At 35.7% G+C, this 17,047-nt stretch overlaps 1 protein-coding gene across 2 annotated transcripts in view; it reads right to left on the bottom strand.

Annotated features, from left to right (window-relative positions):
• The window catches only part of PPP1CB (protein phosphatase 1 catalytic subunit beta), a 34,908-nt gene that overhangs the window by 8,536 nt on the left and 9,325 nt on the right, over nt 1-17,047 (bottom strand). For both annotated transcript variants that reach the window (XM_065928921.1, XM_065928920.1), the window contains exons 3-6: nt 8,431-8,562; nt 6,619-6,849; nt 4,542-4,646; nt 3,045-3,116 (exon numbers count right to left, since the gene is read on the bottom strand). In XM_065928921.1, coding sequence (XP_065784993.1) covers nt 3,045-3,116; nt 4,542-4,646; nt 6,619-6,849; nt 8,431-8,562 — 540 coding nt within the window. The remainder of the gene's footprint in view (nt 1-3,044; nt 3,117-4,541; nt 4,647-6,618; nt 6,850-8,430; nt 8,563-17,047) is intronic.

The raw sequence follows: 17,047 nt of genomic DNA, 5'->3' as shown, positions 1-17,047 counted from the left end.
TGCTCAAACTACTGCACAATTGCACTCATCTCACACACTAGCACAGCAATGTTCAAAATTCTCCAGCCAGGATTCAATAGTATGTGAATCTTGAACTTGCAGATGTTCAAGTTGAATTTAGAAAAGGCAGAGGAACAAGAGATCAAATTGCCAACATAGGCTGGATCACAGAAGAAGCAAGAGAGTTCCAGAAAAACATCTACTTCTGCTTTATTGACTATGCCAAAGTCTGCGGGCTACAACAAACTCTGGAAAATTCTTAAAGACAGAGGAATACCAGACCACCTGACCTGCCTCTTGAGAAATCTGTATGCAGGTCAGGAAGCAACAGTTAGAACTGGACATGGAACAACAGACAGGTTCCAAATAGGGAAAGGAGTACGTCAAGGCTGTGTATTGTCACTCTGCTTATTTAACTTATATACAGAGTACATCATGAGGAACTCTGGGATGGATGAGGATGAACACAAGCTGGAATCAAGATTGCCAGGAGAAAGAAATATCAATAACCTCAGATATGCAGATAACACCACCCTTATGGCAGAAAGTGAAGAACTAAAGAACCTCTTGATGAAAGTGAAAGAGAAGAGTGAAAAACTTGGCTTAAAACTCAACATTCAGAAAACTAAGATCATGGCATCCAGTCCCATCACCTCATAGCAAACAGATGGGGAAACAGTGGCTGACTTTATCTTTTAGGGCTCCAAAATCATTGCAAATGGTGACTGCAGCCATGAAATTAAAAGATGCTTGCTCCTTGGAAGAAAAGCTATGACCAACCTAGACGCATATTAAAAAGCAGAGACATTACTTTGCCAACAGAGGTCTGTCTAGTAAAAGCTACAATTTTTCCAGTAGTCATGTATGGATGTGAGAGTTGGACTATAAAGAAAGCTGAGCACAGAAGAATTGATGCTTCTGAACTGTGGTGTTGGAGAAGACTCTTGAGAGTCCCTTGGACTGCAAGGAGATCTAACCAGTCCATCCTAAAGGAGATCAGTCCTGAATATTCATTGGAAGGACTGATGCTAAAGCTGAAAACTCCAATAGTTTGGCCACCTGATGCAAAGAACTGACTCATTGGAAAAGACCCTGATGCTGGGAAAAATTGAAGGCAGGAAGAGAAGGGCATGACAGATGATGAAATGGTTCGATGGCATCACTGACTCAATGGACATGAGTCTGAGTAAGCTCCAGGAGTTGGTGATGGACAGGGAGGCCTGGCATGCTACAGTCCATGGAGTCACAGAATCAGACACAACTGAGCAACTGAACTGAAACTCCAGGAGACAGTGAAGGACAGGGAAGCCTGGCATGCTGCAGTTCATCAGGTCGAAGAGAGCTGGATGTGACTTAGCGACAACATCATCTTCATCATTCTAACGGTAGCATAAATCTTAGGAGGGACTGAGACCATCTTGGGAATATCAAGAAGACCAATAAATCTACTCTGAGAAATCAAACATTTAATACGCAAGCAGAGAAGGAATGAGCAGTAGTATTGGAAAGGTATTGTCAAAACAAGAGATTAAAATAGTAGATCTCCTGAAAGGGTAAGAATTAACCTATAAGTAGGAAATGGTTAAGCTTCAAGTACAATGAATAAATGCTAAGGGAAGACTGTTTTAGAATGAGTTGGCGTCAAAGATTTTTTTCAATAATCTATATACTAATACAGCTTATAACAAAAGGAGATCTTCATTTTGAATCACAATATAGCTTATCTCGGTAGGGGAAGTATCTAAAACATACTGTACAAATGGTGGCAATGTACTTAATTTCTACCATTATTTCCTAAGCTCCTGTCATAAGAAACCCACCAGTATAATAAATCCACTAGGATGGTCTCAATTTATAAGCTCTTTCGAGTTTCTAAAGAATCAGAAGCTGATTCTATAAATACATACACAGCTCTGTAACGCTCATAGTTCCCAGTCTGTTTCCACAAAAGCAGCAGGGACGAGGTTAAGATACTATTCTATAATTTTTATATGACAAAATAACTAGAATGTAGTTGGCTTTCAGGACTATCTGGAAAATGCAACAGCCTGGATGCATACAAAATCAAATAACCATTAGCAACAATAATGTGGAGTTCTTCAACCTTAATGGAATCAAGACAAGAATCTGAGAGTCAAGGTTTAATGCTTATAGTCCAAGCCCTAATGAATAAGTATTATAATCATTAGGCTATTGTTTCAATAATATTAATTTAGAAAATAAATGTCTAAATATGACAGACAATATGAAAGCTCAAAATGGCCATTTCATGGCATCTCAAAAACTTCCCATTAAAATGGAAAGAGAAATCTAACATGAGATCTTTGAAACTGATTTATGCCTGAACCATACCATCAACAGGAACTCTCAAGATGTAATCACTTGAAATTTGTATTGTACCTTATTTAAAATAAATACTCTATTATTACTTAAGTACTAGCTTCTATTAGTCAAATATATTCTAAATTACAATCAAAATCTGGAAAAAGGCATTTTTTAAAAATAATCAACACAAAAACAGTGTTACTCTGTTAGGAGACAATGTACTGCAATATGTCAGTGGCTTACTGATAAAACAGGGTCTGTACAACTGTTTATATGGTTGATGTTTAGTCATGAGTAGTATTCTGAGTGATATCATTATGCTCTCAGTATGCTTTAGTACACGGAGCAAAAAACAGCAAGATCGTAGGCAAAAAATAAGTTTGACAGAACCATATTACAGTTATAATAAAATCTAAAACTTCTGTACTATGGGGAATTAGTGGAGAGTGAAATATTTTGTATTATTCCAAGTAATCTGTAGTTAGCTTATTGACTACTAAAACAAAGCTCTATTTATACACAATACAGTCCTACTTTCATTAAATATAATAAAATTCAAATATGCCAACATTTTACATTAAAAATTGATTAATGGACTTCCCAGGTGCTCCCAATGTAGGGGGCACAGGTTTGATCCCTGGTTGGTGAACTAAGACTTACATGCTGCATGGTGTGACCACTCACACACAAAAAAGATTACAGTTCTCTATATACTTAACCTGTATCAGGGACATCAGTGGGTCTCATAATTCTCCGTATCTGCTCCATAGATTGCAGGTCTGGGGACAGTCCTATAAATGAAAACCAGACTCACAGTACTGATATCTAAAAAATTTTCACTCCAAATAAAAAGCATTTAACCAAAGTAGATTCACTATGTGAAATTAAAGATACTTTCAAGCATTCCTTTCAATGTTATCTTTAAAACACTGGGTTATTAAATAGAATCCCACCTTGATATAAAAGGACATTATGATTAGGTCTTCCCTATTTTTCCCTACCAGAGAAATAAAACTCCTTTTCATTTCAAAAGATTTTTCAAGGAAAAAATCCTACCACTTTTCTTTCTTTCCAACCATTCCTTGCCCTTCACAGGAAGGCACTCAATTCTAGTCCTTCCTACTAAGAAGTTTGGCCACTTCTTCTTACCACTTAATCATAAACATTTCCTAAATGTCTAGTGTTTACTGTACAATGTTTCAACTAACATAGTAAATTATGTTCTATCTAAAAATAAACAACTTATTACCTCAGGCTAAGACACATGCATCTATCTTTTAGCATTTTTCTACCTTAATTCTTCCTGCACACTGATGAAAAACTATTTTTATTAAATTATCTCCCTGTGCAAAAACCCAATGTGGTTATTAAACCATTCAACAAACTCCTTTGCCCAGTGCTCCAAAATCTGATCCCATCATTCTCCAGTATGTATTTGACATTCTAGTTGGGCCAGCCCTCACATAGTCCTTCAACTAGAAGACTCTCACGTCCTTTTCATCTCCAAAACCCAAGCTTCCATAAATGTTTGCCCAACAATTCTCTCTTTTCCTGATTTTTCATTATAATTACTGTCAGCAAGTACCCCGACATAAATTCCTTTCATTACTCAATTATCTGGTTTGAAAATATGTTTTGTCAACAGGTTTTAAAATCAAGATAGCCAGATCATACACTAACTATATATTTTCACAGTATCCAGCCAACTGCTAGACACGTTAGTTTTTCAAATAAACTGTCATATGTTTATCATTCTATTATTACTTTTAGGACTAAAGCAGACATAAAGCAGTACTAAAGCAGTACATAAAACCTAGAACTCTCGGCATGTGAGAATATTAAACTCAATTATATGTGAATTCTGATGAAAGGCATTTAATAGAGACAGGAAAATAGTCATGATCCTCGCATTTCCACTGATATTTTTCTGTCAAAACTGAGGCAAAGGAAAGACATTTTTTTTTCAAACAAAACTCTGGTCATCCTCCTCATATATGAAATTCTTTAAAGACAAATAATCTGCATTTTCATTATGTATAAGTAACCACAAATTTCTAGTTATTAAAAGATGTTTTTGGCTATGTTTAAAACAGTTTTAACCACTTGAGTTTTCAAACAAGCACTGCTTTGTTTTCCCACAGCACCTCAATAAACATAGGCCCTTTCTAAATAAGGAACGAAGAAGAAAAGTCCATAAGGCAGATTTACTAGACTACCTCCATGACAACAGAAGATCTTCTCATCCACAATGGCAGCTATAGGCAGACAGTTGAAACAATCAGTGAAGGTCTTCCACAACTTAATATTAAATCTTCGTTTGCCTAAAAAACGGACAAGCAAACAGAACAAATCTAAAACTGTTCTCATTAGTTATTCTCACAACCACAGACTTATACATGATTCCAATTTTCTTTGTTTCACCTAGCACTTGTTTTTTTCTATAATGAATGTCACCCGTACTTTTAGGGTAATACATATAATAAACATTCAGCGTCTTCAGTAAAATTATGAAGACTAAAAAGATTTTGCCAGGTGTTTTATGAAACAAATCAAACATTTTTGTCTTTTAAGATCACTATAATATAGCAACTCTAAACAATCTAACAGGTTATTAATTTTTTCTGTTCAACATGTTAAATACCTAGCCAAATAAGTAAGCAGAAGTGAAAAGTGTGCCTCTGGAGACTGTCCGTTTTAACTCTAATGCATTGGTAACATGGTATAAACTTGCTGCCAAGAAAGGAGAATTTCCAGGTGCTTAACTTTTGAGTAAATTTCTACTTGGCACCATAGCAAGGATAAACAGAGACACAAAGGCTATAATTTTCCTGTAGTCTAACATAAAGAACTACAATGAAGACAACCTTAAATGCATGTTCACCTTTTTTGAGTTACTGAGTTTTCTGAATTTGGTAGTAAGTTGCAACAACTAACCAAGGGGAGGAATAAACGACACAAAGCACTCATTTCCTATGCTTTTTATGCCATAACCTTTCTCTCAATGAACAAGCATAACTGAAAGTGTTTACAAGCTGCTCTCACACACATTTCATTTGATTTCTTTTCTATCCTTCAAAGTATTCAAGTCCATATTTTATCCTTTAATAATACACCTCTATTTCTGATAGAGCTTTAGAAAAGTGGTTATAGCGTGGTGTACTATAATCCATTTCCTGTCTACTGGTCTGATTTAAAAAACTGAAACCATACACTACACCTTGGAAATAAAAATGCAATATAAAATCATTCCGACTAGAATGTAAACTCCGTAAGAATAGAGATCATCTCTTTGGAGCACTGCTGCATTCCTAGTATTTAGAATAGTAGCTGGCATATAATACATCCTCAAAAGTTTGTCAAATAAATGATTACATGAATCAAAGAGATAGGGGTTCTAATAGCTCTACCATAATTAAGTAAGGAAAAAAGCAAAAACAGATTCTAACGGAGAATTCAGCACTGAAAAAAAAATTCCATTTGAAAATCATTGTTAATTGGTTCTAAGTTTTAATTAATCAAACATAGGTTCATTCACTCTCTTGTTAAGTTAGTTGCTCAGTCGTTGTCAACTCTTTGCAACCCCATGGACTGTAGCCTACCAGGCTCCTCTATCCATGGAATTCTCCAAGCAAGAATACTTAAGTGGGTTGCCATTCCCTTCTTCAGGGGATCTTCCCAACCTAGGGAAGCCCACTCACTTCCATAACCTAACCAAAAGCAAAAAGACCAAAGTCAAATGTAACAGGGTCATCTGTAATACTCGGAAATACCACAACAGCAAACCAGTGATTTCTTATTGATGAAAAAGAGTAAAACAAAACAAGAACATCCCAGAATACGCAACATCCTTATAGGTACAGATTAAAATTCTAATAAACTTCAAATCTAAATAATTTCATAGAACTTCTCAGTATTTTTTTGTGACACATGCTCAATAAGAGTTTTCATCATATCACAAGAAAACTACAACTTTAATGGAGACTAGAAACAGGCTACTTACTATCTATAGTGACCTCTGTTCCACTTGGATATTTTTACTACATAAACTAATTATAAGAGGGCCTTTCAGCCAAGTAAGCTGCAGTCAACCTGAAACAATATGACTGAGGAGATCCTAAGGAACCTATTTAACTAATAACATGTTTCCCAGTTTCAGGTTCCTCTTCCATGAAAGCCTCTCTTCTTGGGCTTCTGCTTGATCATATTTTTTTTAAACTCCTGAAAGAACTCTTCTGAAACAGAAAATATTAGAGAATTTTCCAATTAAAAAGAAATGGTTTTATTTTTACTTACATTCATCATAGAATCCATAAATGCGATTGATGCTAGCACACTCATGGTTTCCTCTTAAGAGAAAGAAGTTTTCTGGATATTTGATTTTATAAGCCAACAGCAAGCAGATTGTTTCCAAAGACTGCTTTCCTCTGTCCACATAATCTCCTAAGAAAAGATAGTTGGCTTCTGGGGGGAAACCCCCATATTCAAATAATCGCAGTAAATCTGTATACTGTCCATGAATATCTCCTAAAAACAGAAAAAGCCAGTTTCAGAAAGTTTACGGTTACTGTGGTAAAGCAGCTTCTATGAAATGATTCATAATGTTTATACCCTTATGTAATCCTCTCTCCTGAATGCGAGCTGTAACTAGTGACTTACTTCTAACAAAGATACAGCAAAAGTGAGATGGCCCATCACTTCTGAGACTGGGTTACAAAAGATTTTAGCTTCCCATTTTGCTTGCGCTTTCTCTTGCCTTCTCTCATGCTCGATGATGAAGCTGCCTTATGGAGAAGCACACCTAATAAAGAACTAAAGGAGGCCATGGGCCAACAGCTCGCTAGGAACTGAGGTCTTCAGTCCACTGGCCCATAAGGAACTGAATCCTTTCACAATTGGGCCTTGAGATGATTACAGGCCCAGATGGCATCTTGACGGTAGTCTTGTGAGACTCAAAACCAGAGGATCCAGCTAAGCTCTGCCTGAATTTTTACCCCACAGACACTGTGACATGATAAAGTAATGTTGTTAAGTCACAAAGTTTAGGGGTAATTTGTTATATACTAATACAGTTACATTCATTATCTGGTAATTTAACTTAGGTCCACTTTTTTTTATGCCTAGTAGTGAGCGAACAGCAAAAACTTAAGAAATATTTAGTATAAATAACTTCTATTACTTGCAAATTATTTCTGTATGAAAGCATGTAAAGATTATCTTGTTGAGACTATTGAGTCACTTAAATTTTAAGATGACTTTTAAACTGCTTCATTTAAATTCATAGAAGGACTGATCATTTCCACATAATTTCAACTATCTCTTCAAAAGCTGCTGGTTAAGTTCATAAAAGCTATGTGATAAATACTAACAACTACTAAAAGAAAAACTGCATTATGAAACCAAAAGTCAGTACAATACATTATATATACTACATCCTATGGTTTCATAAACTATAGAAAAATGCTTTTCTGTGCCAACAGTTTTTCTGACTGCAACAATATGTGAACTTAAGGTTTAAGTTTTTGCCTTTGGCCAAAAGCCACTGTAAGACTTGAAAAGATCAAATACAAATTGCATAGTTATATAATCTTCAAAATAAACAAAAACAATCAAAACTAAGTTAGAAGACCATGATACTGCCATATCGATCCCCAAAATTCTATACCTGTGTACTCAAATCCATATCCTTGATAACAATAGGTAACAATTTTTGACATTTTTTCCCCCCAATTTCATCAGAGTCCCAGATTTGTTTTCAAATTGCATCTCACTGATTACTAGTGAGTCTGAGGATCTGATGTTTACTGGTCATTTGAATCTCTTCTACAATCTGCTCCCACTCAATTTTTTTTTATTGCATTGTCTTTTTCTTATTTCTAAGAACTCTTTGTACAGTGTGACCAGCAATCTTTTAATCTGCTGTATATATAATCAACATTTTCTTCTCATCGCTAACTTGTCATTTTCTCAAAGTCTCAACTTCTACAATTGTATGTAATAAAACCTAGCAAACCTTTTTTTCACAAAACTTTTTAGATGTTTTGTCTAACTCATCTTCAGTGCAGTGGATTCAAAAGAGATTGTTTCCAACTTTACCCATTTACATACCACAAATTTTCAGTGGTGCTTCCAACTCCAAAAGAATAGGCTGGCTGAGAAAGATCTCCCGAGACTTGATACATAAGCCCCTAACTTCTGCTTCAGTCATCTGTACAATTTTTCCTGGACGACATCCTCGTACTGGTAAACAGTAAATAAAATGGTCAGTTTTCTAAAATTTATTCATAAAATATTAATTCTAAAAATAGGAGTCATGCCTATATTCTAAATATCAGAAGATTCACATAAGCAGCAAACTACCAGATACCCTGTTGTGTTCCATGGCTAATAGTAGGTTATCCCATGATCTTTGACTTCTATCTTCACTGTTGCTGGTTTCCAATGCTCCTTAAGGCTGCTGTCATGGAAATGTGGTCTTCTTTGTTCTCCAGTGGTCAACTTGAGGCCTTGCAGCTCAAGTGACTAAAACTCATTAATTAATACGGTTCCCAGTAACTTCTGGGATGGAGTGGGGAGGAATGATCCATGGAAAATTCCCTTATTTGCCCTACTGAAAATGAAGTGAAAGTCGCTCAGTCATCCATGGAATTCTCCAGGCTGGAATACTGGAGTGGGTAGCCTTTCCTTTCTCCTGGGGATCTCCCCAACCCAGGGATCAAACCCAGGTCTCCCACAATGCAGGCAGATTCTTTACCAGCTGAGCCACAAGGGAAGCCCTTGCCATGTTGAACTGAACTTGTAATCATTCCCTCTCATTATTACCTTCCCTACTGGCTCTTTCTCTTTAAATACACTGCGAGCTGCCAATGTTACTTTGAAAAAGCATTTATTAAAGAAAACAGAGACTACATTTTTATATACCCCCATGACTTCACATTTACATTTTAGTCCATACATTTCTGGCTAAAAATTGCTGATACCTTTGTCAAGTTGAAAGAGGCTAAAAAAGAAAAAAAAAAAAAAAAAAAAAAGCCTCTAACCCTACAAAAGCCTATTCATATATATAATCTATTAATATAGTAATATAACATAGAGACAATATTGAAATGTGTTTTGACAGTGAGACCATTTCTGAAATTCAAACAATGATCAGAACTGCTTTTACTATGGGAACTTAGCCTTACTTCTACAGTAAGTATTAGTTCTCAATCAATTACCTACTTTCTGTAAACATTTGAATTTTTTAAAGATGAAGAAAGACACAACTTTTTATCTTCTGCTAAGTATCTAAAATACTAGCTTAGATTCAACCCCTTGCAATATGAACAATTATTAATCTTGGTACAAAAATTTAAATGTGGGAAATGATGATTACAAAAAAACTTTTACCATCAGTGCATCAAATACCTATCTATTTTAGTTTTAGGAGGTAAAAAGTATTCTCCTTGAAGGATTAAAGGTTTCTGGGGGTTTTCAGATGACAAACACACACCTCAAAGTATTTATAGAGATAACAGCAATGGACAAGACAAAGTATTTTGGGCTCTCACAGAAGTTTCCACAATTTCTGCTGTGATTCTGTAGTAATAAAACACTTCTTGGTTATCAAAATTTAGTTTTAATTTGATGACAATGATTATTAAGCAAATTAAGACTACTAGTGTGGGTCACTTTGATGTGTTAAAGTGTCTAAATTCCAGTGGTGAATATTTTATCTCATATTTGCTTTATTTCCTCTGTAAGCTCCATCTTTAATTCTGGCCTCCCATGTAAGTAATTTAAGTTACTATTAGGTACACTTCAACTAACATTTCTACAGGGCTAAAAATGCTTCAACTTTTAAGTCATGCTAATCCACAACTAAAAATTTACCAAAACCTCTTGTGTTTCACTGCATTCTTTTTCTTCCCCCCAATTAATATCTCTAAAAGTTAGGAGATACCTTGCAATTAGTACTTCCTTAAAATTGTAATTGGTAATAGCTCCCCTACCCTCCACAGGCAAATAAAACAGCAACTTTCATAATCAATCACTTCTAAAAGTTGATGAAGTTTAGAGAAGCTAAAGGTTCTTCCAAAGGCTAAGCTTCTGACATGTGACCAAATTTTAGGAATACATCAGCAAAATGACTGGGAGAGTAGGGTAGATGGCTCAGGGCAATCCCACTGTCTTCAATGCAAAAGTCATGCTTCCACCAGTGCAGACTCTAAGACTTCCAAGAACACTTCAAAATTCTCAGTTATCTGATAAAAAGGAATAAATCAAGGCAATCTGTTACATGGGGGAACTAGATCATTATCACAATATTTTTGAGGAATTACAGAATTTGGGTTTATGAACCTAGACCCAAGTGTCTTTAAATTATGAAGATACTATATAGCTGCATAATTAATTTAGTGCCAAGCAACTTCACATCGATCATCTCATTTAATCCTTTGGTTTCCCGGGAATTAAAAAGGGAAGTTACTACCTACATTCTACAATAACAGAGAGATTAAAATAATTTGCACAAGATTACTAGAGGAGTAAAAAGCAGTAGAAAGGAATTGAGAACAAGGTCTTCAAACTCAAAGTTAATACTCTTTTCTAGTCCACCACATAAAATTTTTTAAGTCAAAAATTTCCCAGAAAAAAAAAATTTTTCAGCAGGTGAAAAGTGCAAGCCAGGTGAAAATTTTGTTACAGCAAATATTTACTGAACTATTACTGTTTAAAAATCGATTGAGCTATTATATAAAGTACACTTTATGTATACACCTAGGTAACCACCACCCAGATCAAGACACAGAATACTTCCAGCAGCCCAAGGCTCCCTTAAGCCCTAACCATTCAATGATAATGCCCCAGGTTACTATTCTTATTTCTTTCAGCATAGATTAGTCTAACCTGTTTTTGAATTTTAGATAAATGGAGATTTATAATATAAATTTATAAATAGTATACACTCTTTTGTTCACTGTCATCTGTGAGATTCATGCATGTTGTATTTAGCAGCCATTTGAAGTATTTTCTCATACGAATACACCAAAATATATTTATCTACTCTATTTGGGTCATTTTCTGTTTGACGTTATTATGAATGCTATGAATATTCATGCATATTTCTTGGTATACATATAACAGGAGGATTGCTGGGTCACAGGAAGACTTAGCTTTATTAAGAAGCAGATCCACCAGTTCCCTAGAGTGGTTAAACCAATTTACAGTCCCACCAGCAATGCTGCTCTACCTCTTTGTCAACAATTTTAGTCAATTTGTTGGGTGTAGTGATATTCAGTGAGATTTTGGTTTGCATTATGCTTAATAGGCCACTGGGACATCCTTTTTTTGTGTGAAGTTCATTTTAAGTCTTTTGTTCATTCTTTAAAACTGGACTTAATTGATTTGTAGGAATTCTTTACATATTCCAGATGAATTCTTTGTTGGCTATATTGTAAGTATCTTCTCCCAGTTTCAGTTCAGTTGCTCAGTCACATCGGACTCTTTGCGAACCCTTGGACTGTAGCACGCCAGGCTTCCCTGTCCACCACCAACTCCTGGAGCTTGCTCAAACTCATGTCCGTCAAGTCAGTGATGCCATCCAATCACCTCATCCTCTGTTGTCCCTTTCTTCTCCTGCCTTCAATCTTTCCCAGCATCAGGGTCTTTTCCAATGAGTCAGTTCTTTGCATCAGGTGGCCAAACTATTGGCATTTCAGCTTCAGCATCAGTCCTTCCAATGAATATTCAGGACTGATCTCCTTTAGGATGGACTGGTTGGATCTCCTTGCACTCCAAGGGACTCTCAAGAGTCGTCTCCATCATCACAGTTCAAAAGCATCAATTCTTCTGCACTCAGCTTTCTTTATGGTCCAACTCTCACATCCATACACGACTACTGAAAAAACCATAGCTTTAACTAGGTGGACCTTCGTCAGCAATGTCTCTGCTTTTCAATATGCTGTCCAGGTTGGTCATAGCTTTTCTTCCAAGGACAAAGTGTCTTTTAATTTCATGGCTGCAGTCACTATCTGCAGCGATTTTGGAGCCCAAGAAAATTTTATTCTCTTAATGTTACCTTTAATAAACTGATATGTTAATGTATTTAAATCCATCTTAAATTTTTTTTTTTTTGGGTGTGTGTCTTACATCAGGTTCAAGAAATGTTTGCCTTCTCTGAAGTATTTCCTTATGTTTCCTTTTAAACCTTTAAGATACTTTATTGTTTAGCCTAAATCATTCAATAACCTACCTTAAATTAATTTTGTGTATGCTTTGGAATAAAGGTCAAAATTCTTTTTCTCCCAATTTAAATTTTCTTTCCTTCCAATTCTATTGAGATATAATTGGCATACACCTTTGCATAAGTTTAAGGAGAATACCACAAAATGATTATCACTATTAAGTTTAGTGAATAGCCATCATCTCACATAGAAACAAAACAGAAAAAAAAGCTTTTTTCTCTTGTGATAAGAACTCCCAGGTTCCACTCTTTCTCTTTTATGGCTATGCATGTAGCTTGTGGGATCTTAGGTCCCCCATCAGGGACTGAACCTGGGCCCTCTGCAGTGAAAGTGCAGAGTCCTAAGCCCTGGGCTGCCAGACAACTCCCTGGGATCTACTCTCTGAACAGCTTTCATATAGAAGATACAGCAGTGTTGATTATAACCATCATGTTGTATATTTCATACCCAGTATATACCTCATAACTGGAAGTTTGTACCTTCTGACTACCTTCAATCAACTCCCCTCCTCTGGTAACCACAAATCTGACCTTTGTTTCCTACAAGTTTGTTTTTGAAGTATACTTGACCTACAACAGTGTTAGTTCCTGGTACAACACAGTGAGTGATTAGATATTTCTATACATTTCAAAATGATCACTATTAGCTTCCATCTGTCACCATAGAAAGGTACTGACTGTATTCCCCAAACTACATTTCACACTCTTGACTCATTTATTTTTCAACCGAGATGTTTGTACCTCTTAACCTTCCTCATCTATCTCTCTTAGCCCCCACTCCCTGGCACCATCTGTTTGTTCTATCTATGACTGTGTTTCTGTTTCGTTTGTTCACCTGTTCTGTTATTTTAGCTTCCACATGCAAGTGAAATCATCTAGTATTTGCCTTTGTTTGTCTGACTTATTTCACTTATTAGCAAAATACTCTCTAGGTCCATTTCTGTTGTCACTAATGACAAGATTTCATTCTTTTTTATGGCCAATAGTCCACAACACAAACACACACACCATATCTTCTTTATCCATTCACTGGATAAAGTGCACTTAAGACTGTTTCCACATTTTGGCTATTGGAAAAAATGCTGCAAAGAACACAGAGGTGCATATGTCTTTTCAAATTAGTGTTTCTATTTTCTTTAGATATATACCCAGAAGTGGAACTGCTGGATCCTACAGTAGTTCTGTTTTTAATATTTTGAGGAACCTCCATTCTGTTTTCTGTAGTGGCTGCATCAATTTACTCCCCACCCCCAACAGTGCACCAGCGTTTCCTTTCATCCATATCCTTGTCAACACTTGTTATTTGTTCTCTTTTTGATAACAGCCATTCTGACAGGTGTGAGGTGACATGTTAAACTTTTCCATTGTCTTCTTTCTGTATCCCCCCTTTATTTTTTCTCTCTCGGCACTGCAGAATTTCCATGCAGCTATTTCTCCCTAGTTTACTACTCCTCTATACTGCTGTTTCTAATTTGCTGGTGTGTAAACACAACTACCAAATTCTTAATTTTAGTTAACATATTTTTTTGGTTATAGTTTCCAGGTCTCTGATAAAATTTTTCCTTTCCTCTTTACTTTGAGCATATTAAATCAGTTATCTTAAAGTCTATGTGACATCTCTAATATATGAATTATATAAGGTGGATTTATACCTTTTTTCCCTCCTTTTTTTTTTTTTTTTTTGGTCAATTGATCATGTTAGCATTCCTGTACTATTTCACTGAATGACATACTTGATTATGGATGAGTAATTGTACTAGTTTTTTTATGACATCTTCTCCATAGAGGGTTGTTTCCTTTAGCAGCAGAAAGCATGGCAATAATGCACCCACATTTTCTTGAGGGCTGGTCTATTTCATTTTGCTCTCAATCTTGACCATAATGGAGGTCTCAATGGAAAACTCAGGGTACAATATAGTCTCTCTTACTTTGTTAAGTCTGAACTTCAACTTTTGCCACGAGGGTACTGGACAACGCTGGAATCTCTGCTCAGATTCTTCTGGGTTTCTTACAATCTTCTCTTGCATGTGTGTATCTTAGAAGTCAATGACTTTAGGGGGACTCGACTACAGATTCTGAGGTTAGAGTCTATGTGATTCTCTTCTCTTTAGGACTTAAGTTTCAACTGCTTTAGTTGCCCCAGACTTCCACCTCTCCTCTTTAGTTCAGTAAGATTGCCACTGTTTATTTGGAGTCTATTCCTCTATGCCTCTAGGAGTGACTGGTGAACTTCTTTTCTCTTAAAGATCAAAATCCTCTGCTCAAGTGAAAATAGTAAGTACACAAAATATGATTATTGGGTATATACTAGAAATTCATATGATTTTATAAAGAATTTTGAGGAATACCTTGCCAAGGACTAGACATTAAGCGCCATAACCCCATACATTATGTCAATGAATCAGTCATGCAACTTAGATGTGAGCACCAAGGTATCCTGACTCCTGATAAAGCAATCTTTCTGCAAAATCATGTTTACAACTGAAAGGGGGGAAAACACTAAGGTCCAAGGTCAAATTTGGTCCTTTATATATTTTTAATACCAATTGGTGGGGGAGGTGGGAAAAAATAATACGTTGTGACACATAAAAATTACATGAAATTCAAATGTTAGCATTCATAAAAGAAGTTTTTCTGGAACAGAACCACTCTAATTCATTTATGTATTATCAATACCTACAGGTACTTTCACGCTACAATGGCAGAGTTGAGTAGCTGTGGCAGTGACTACATGGGGTACCCTCATGGCTTTGCATTGTTTCCCAAGGTTCTAGAAATTGCAGAGATACAGCTATTACTCAACAATGTCTTGAGTGCCATTTTATTTTACTTTTATTACTAGTGTATACTCATCATGTCAAAGGAAGAAAAGTAGAATGTGAATGTCTAAGGCATAATGGAGTGTAGGTTATTTTGTTACTGAATGAGACTACCAGGCATTATATTTATGACTTTCCAGCTAAAATAAAATATGTGTTAACATTAGGAAACTGAGCACTCATCACAACACTCCCAACTCACAGGAAAGTAACAAAACTTTTTAAAAAAATTTAAATGGAATCTCATCACAGCAGAATTTCTTCACAAGAATAGAAATGAGGCTGCAATGAAAGTAAGTTTCCAACTGATTAATGTATTAGCAAGCAAGGAAAGCCATTTACTAATGGTGACTTAATTAAATCATGTTTGTTTGGAAAAGTCAAAGAAATATGTCCCCAAACTATATTTATTGAAGTCTTTCTATAAAAACAGCTCTTGAAGAGTTGACAACATTGGAAGCAACATCAATAATCAGTTTAAAAAAAAAACAATTTTGAGTGGTTTTGTTGGCTCTTGATGAGTTCACAGATATTGCCAATACTTATTTGTTGCTTATTTGAAGAGCCAATACTGAATTTGAAATGATGGAAAAGTTAACCTCTATGAACAGTATGAGTGGAACAACCACAGGCAAGAATATTTTCAAAGAGGGACTTCCCTGGACGTTCAGTAGTTAATACTCCATGCTTCCACGGCAGGGAGTGGGGTGGGGGTGGGGAGCAACGTAGTTTAAACCCTGGTGGGGGAACTAAGATGCACAGTCCACACTGTGTGGCCTAAAACAAAATTTCTTTCCCAAAGAAGCCAACAAACCAACCCAAAACAATGATGGAGGTAAAACTACGCATGGAGCAGAAAATGACTTAGTTGGATAATTTTAAAAAGCCTGTAAAAATTGAAGCTATTTAAAATTTATGGTGCAGTTACTGAGTGGAAAGATTCTAATCACACTGTTGAACCAGCAATACCAATGGTATATACTTCATTAGCTCTCATAAACCTAACCACTGTCAGTTCCACAAATGCTTGTGAGAAACAAAAGCTGAATATTCTGACTTGCCCTACCACAGAACAGTTCAGTAGTTCAGTACTGATGAAGTTTTACTGATTTTTTTTTTTTTTTTTAAGGCTTGGGGCTGATACTGAAATTTTTCTGAATGGGAAGAGTAACCCCCAATCACTACTATCAAACAGAGAGCAGGTTTTATAAATTAGATTTTATTACAAACCTAATAATGTTTCTCAATTAAAACCTAAAATTAAAATGCAAAAAAATCCCCAAAACAAAAAACTTTGTATGTGAAACACATACTATGCTAAGTCACTTTAACAACTAATGTTGCCTGGGTCACAAGCAAATGTCAGGTTGCTTTATACAGTTTCAGGGCTGCCAAAAGTTAAAGCAAGTGAGATTTTTACTCCCTCCTGGTTTTGTACTGAATACTATTTTCTAAGCTCAAACCACAGTTCTAACAGCATTCATCAGATCTTATTGCTAATGCAAAATATATCAAAATTCATTTACTTGTGCAGGTGAGGAGCTTCCACCTAACCTTTCACTGGAATTGATTAATCTGTAATGCTAAAACACAAATATTAAGAGAGAACTAATAAAATCCTATGAATACCTTCCAAGTGATGACTAAAATCACTTAACTAAAACCATATGCTTGTGGATTGACA

Source organism: Muntiacus reevesi, chromosome 3, assembly GCF_963930625.1.
Source record: "Muntiacus reevesi chromosome 3, mMunRee1.1, whole genome shotgun sequence".
NCBI classification, from domain to species: domain Eukaryota; kingdom Metazoa; phylum Chordata; class Mammalia; order Artiodactyla; family Cervidae; genus Muntiacus; species Muntiacus reevesi.
This window is presented reverse-complemented; position numbering and strand designations above follow the sequence as displayed.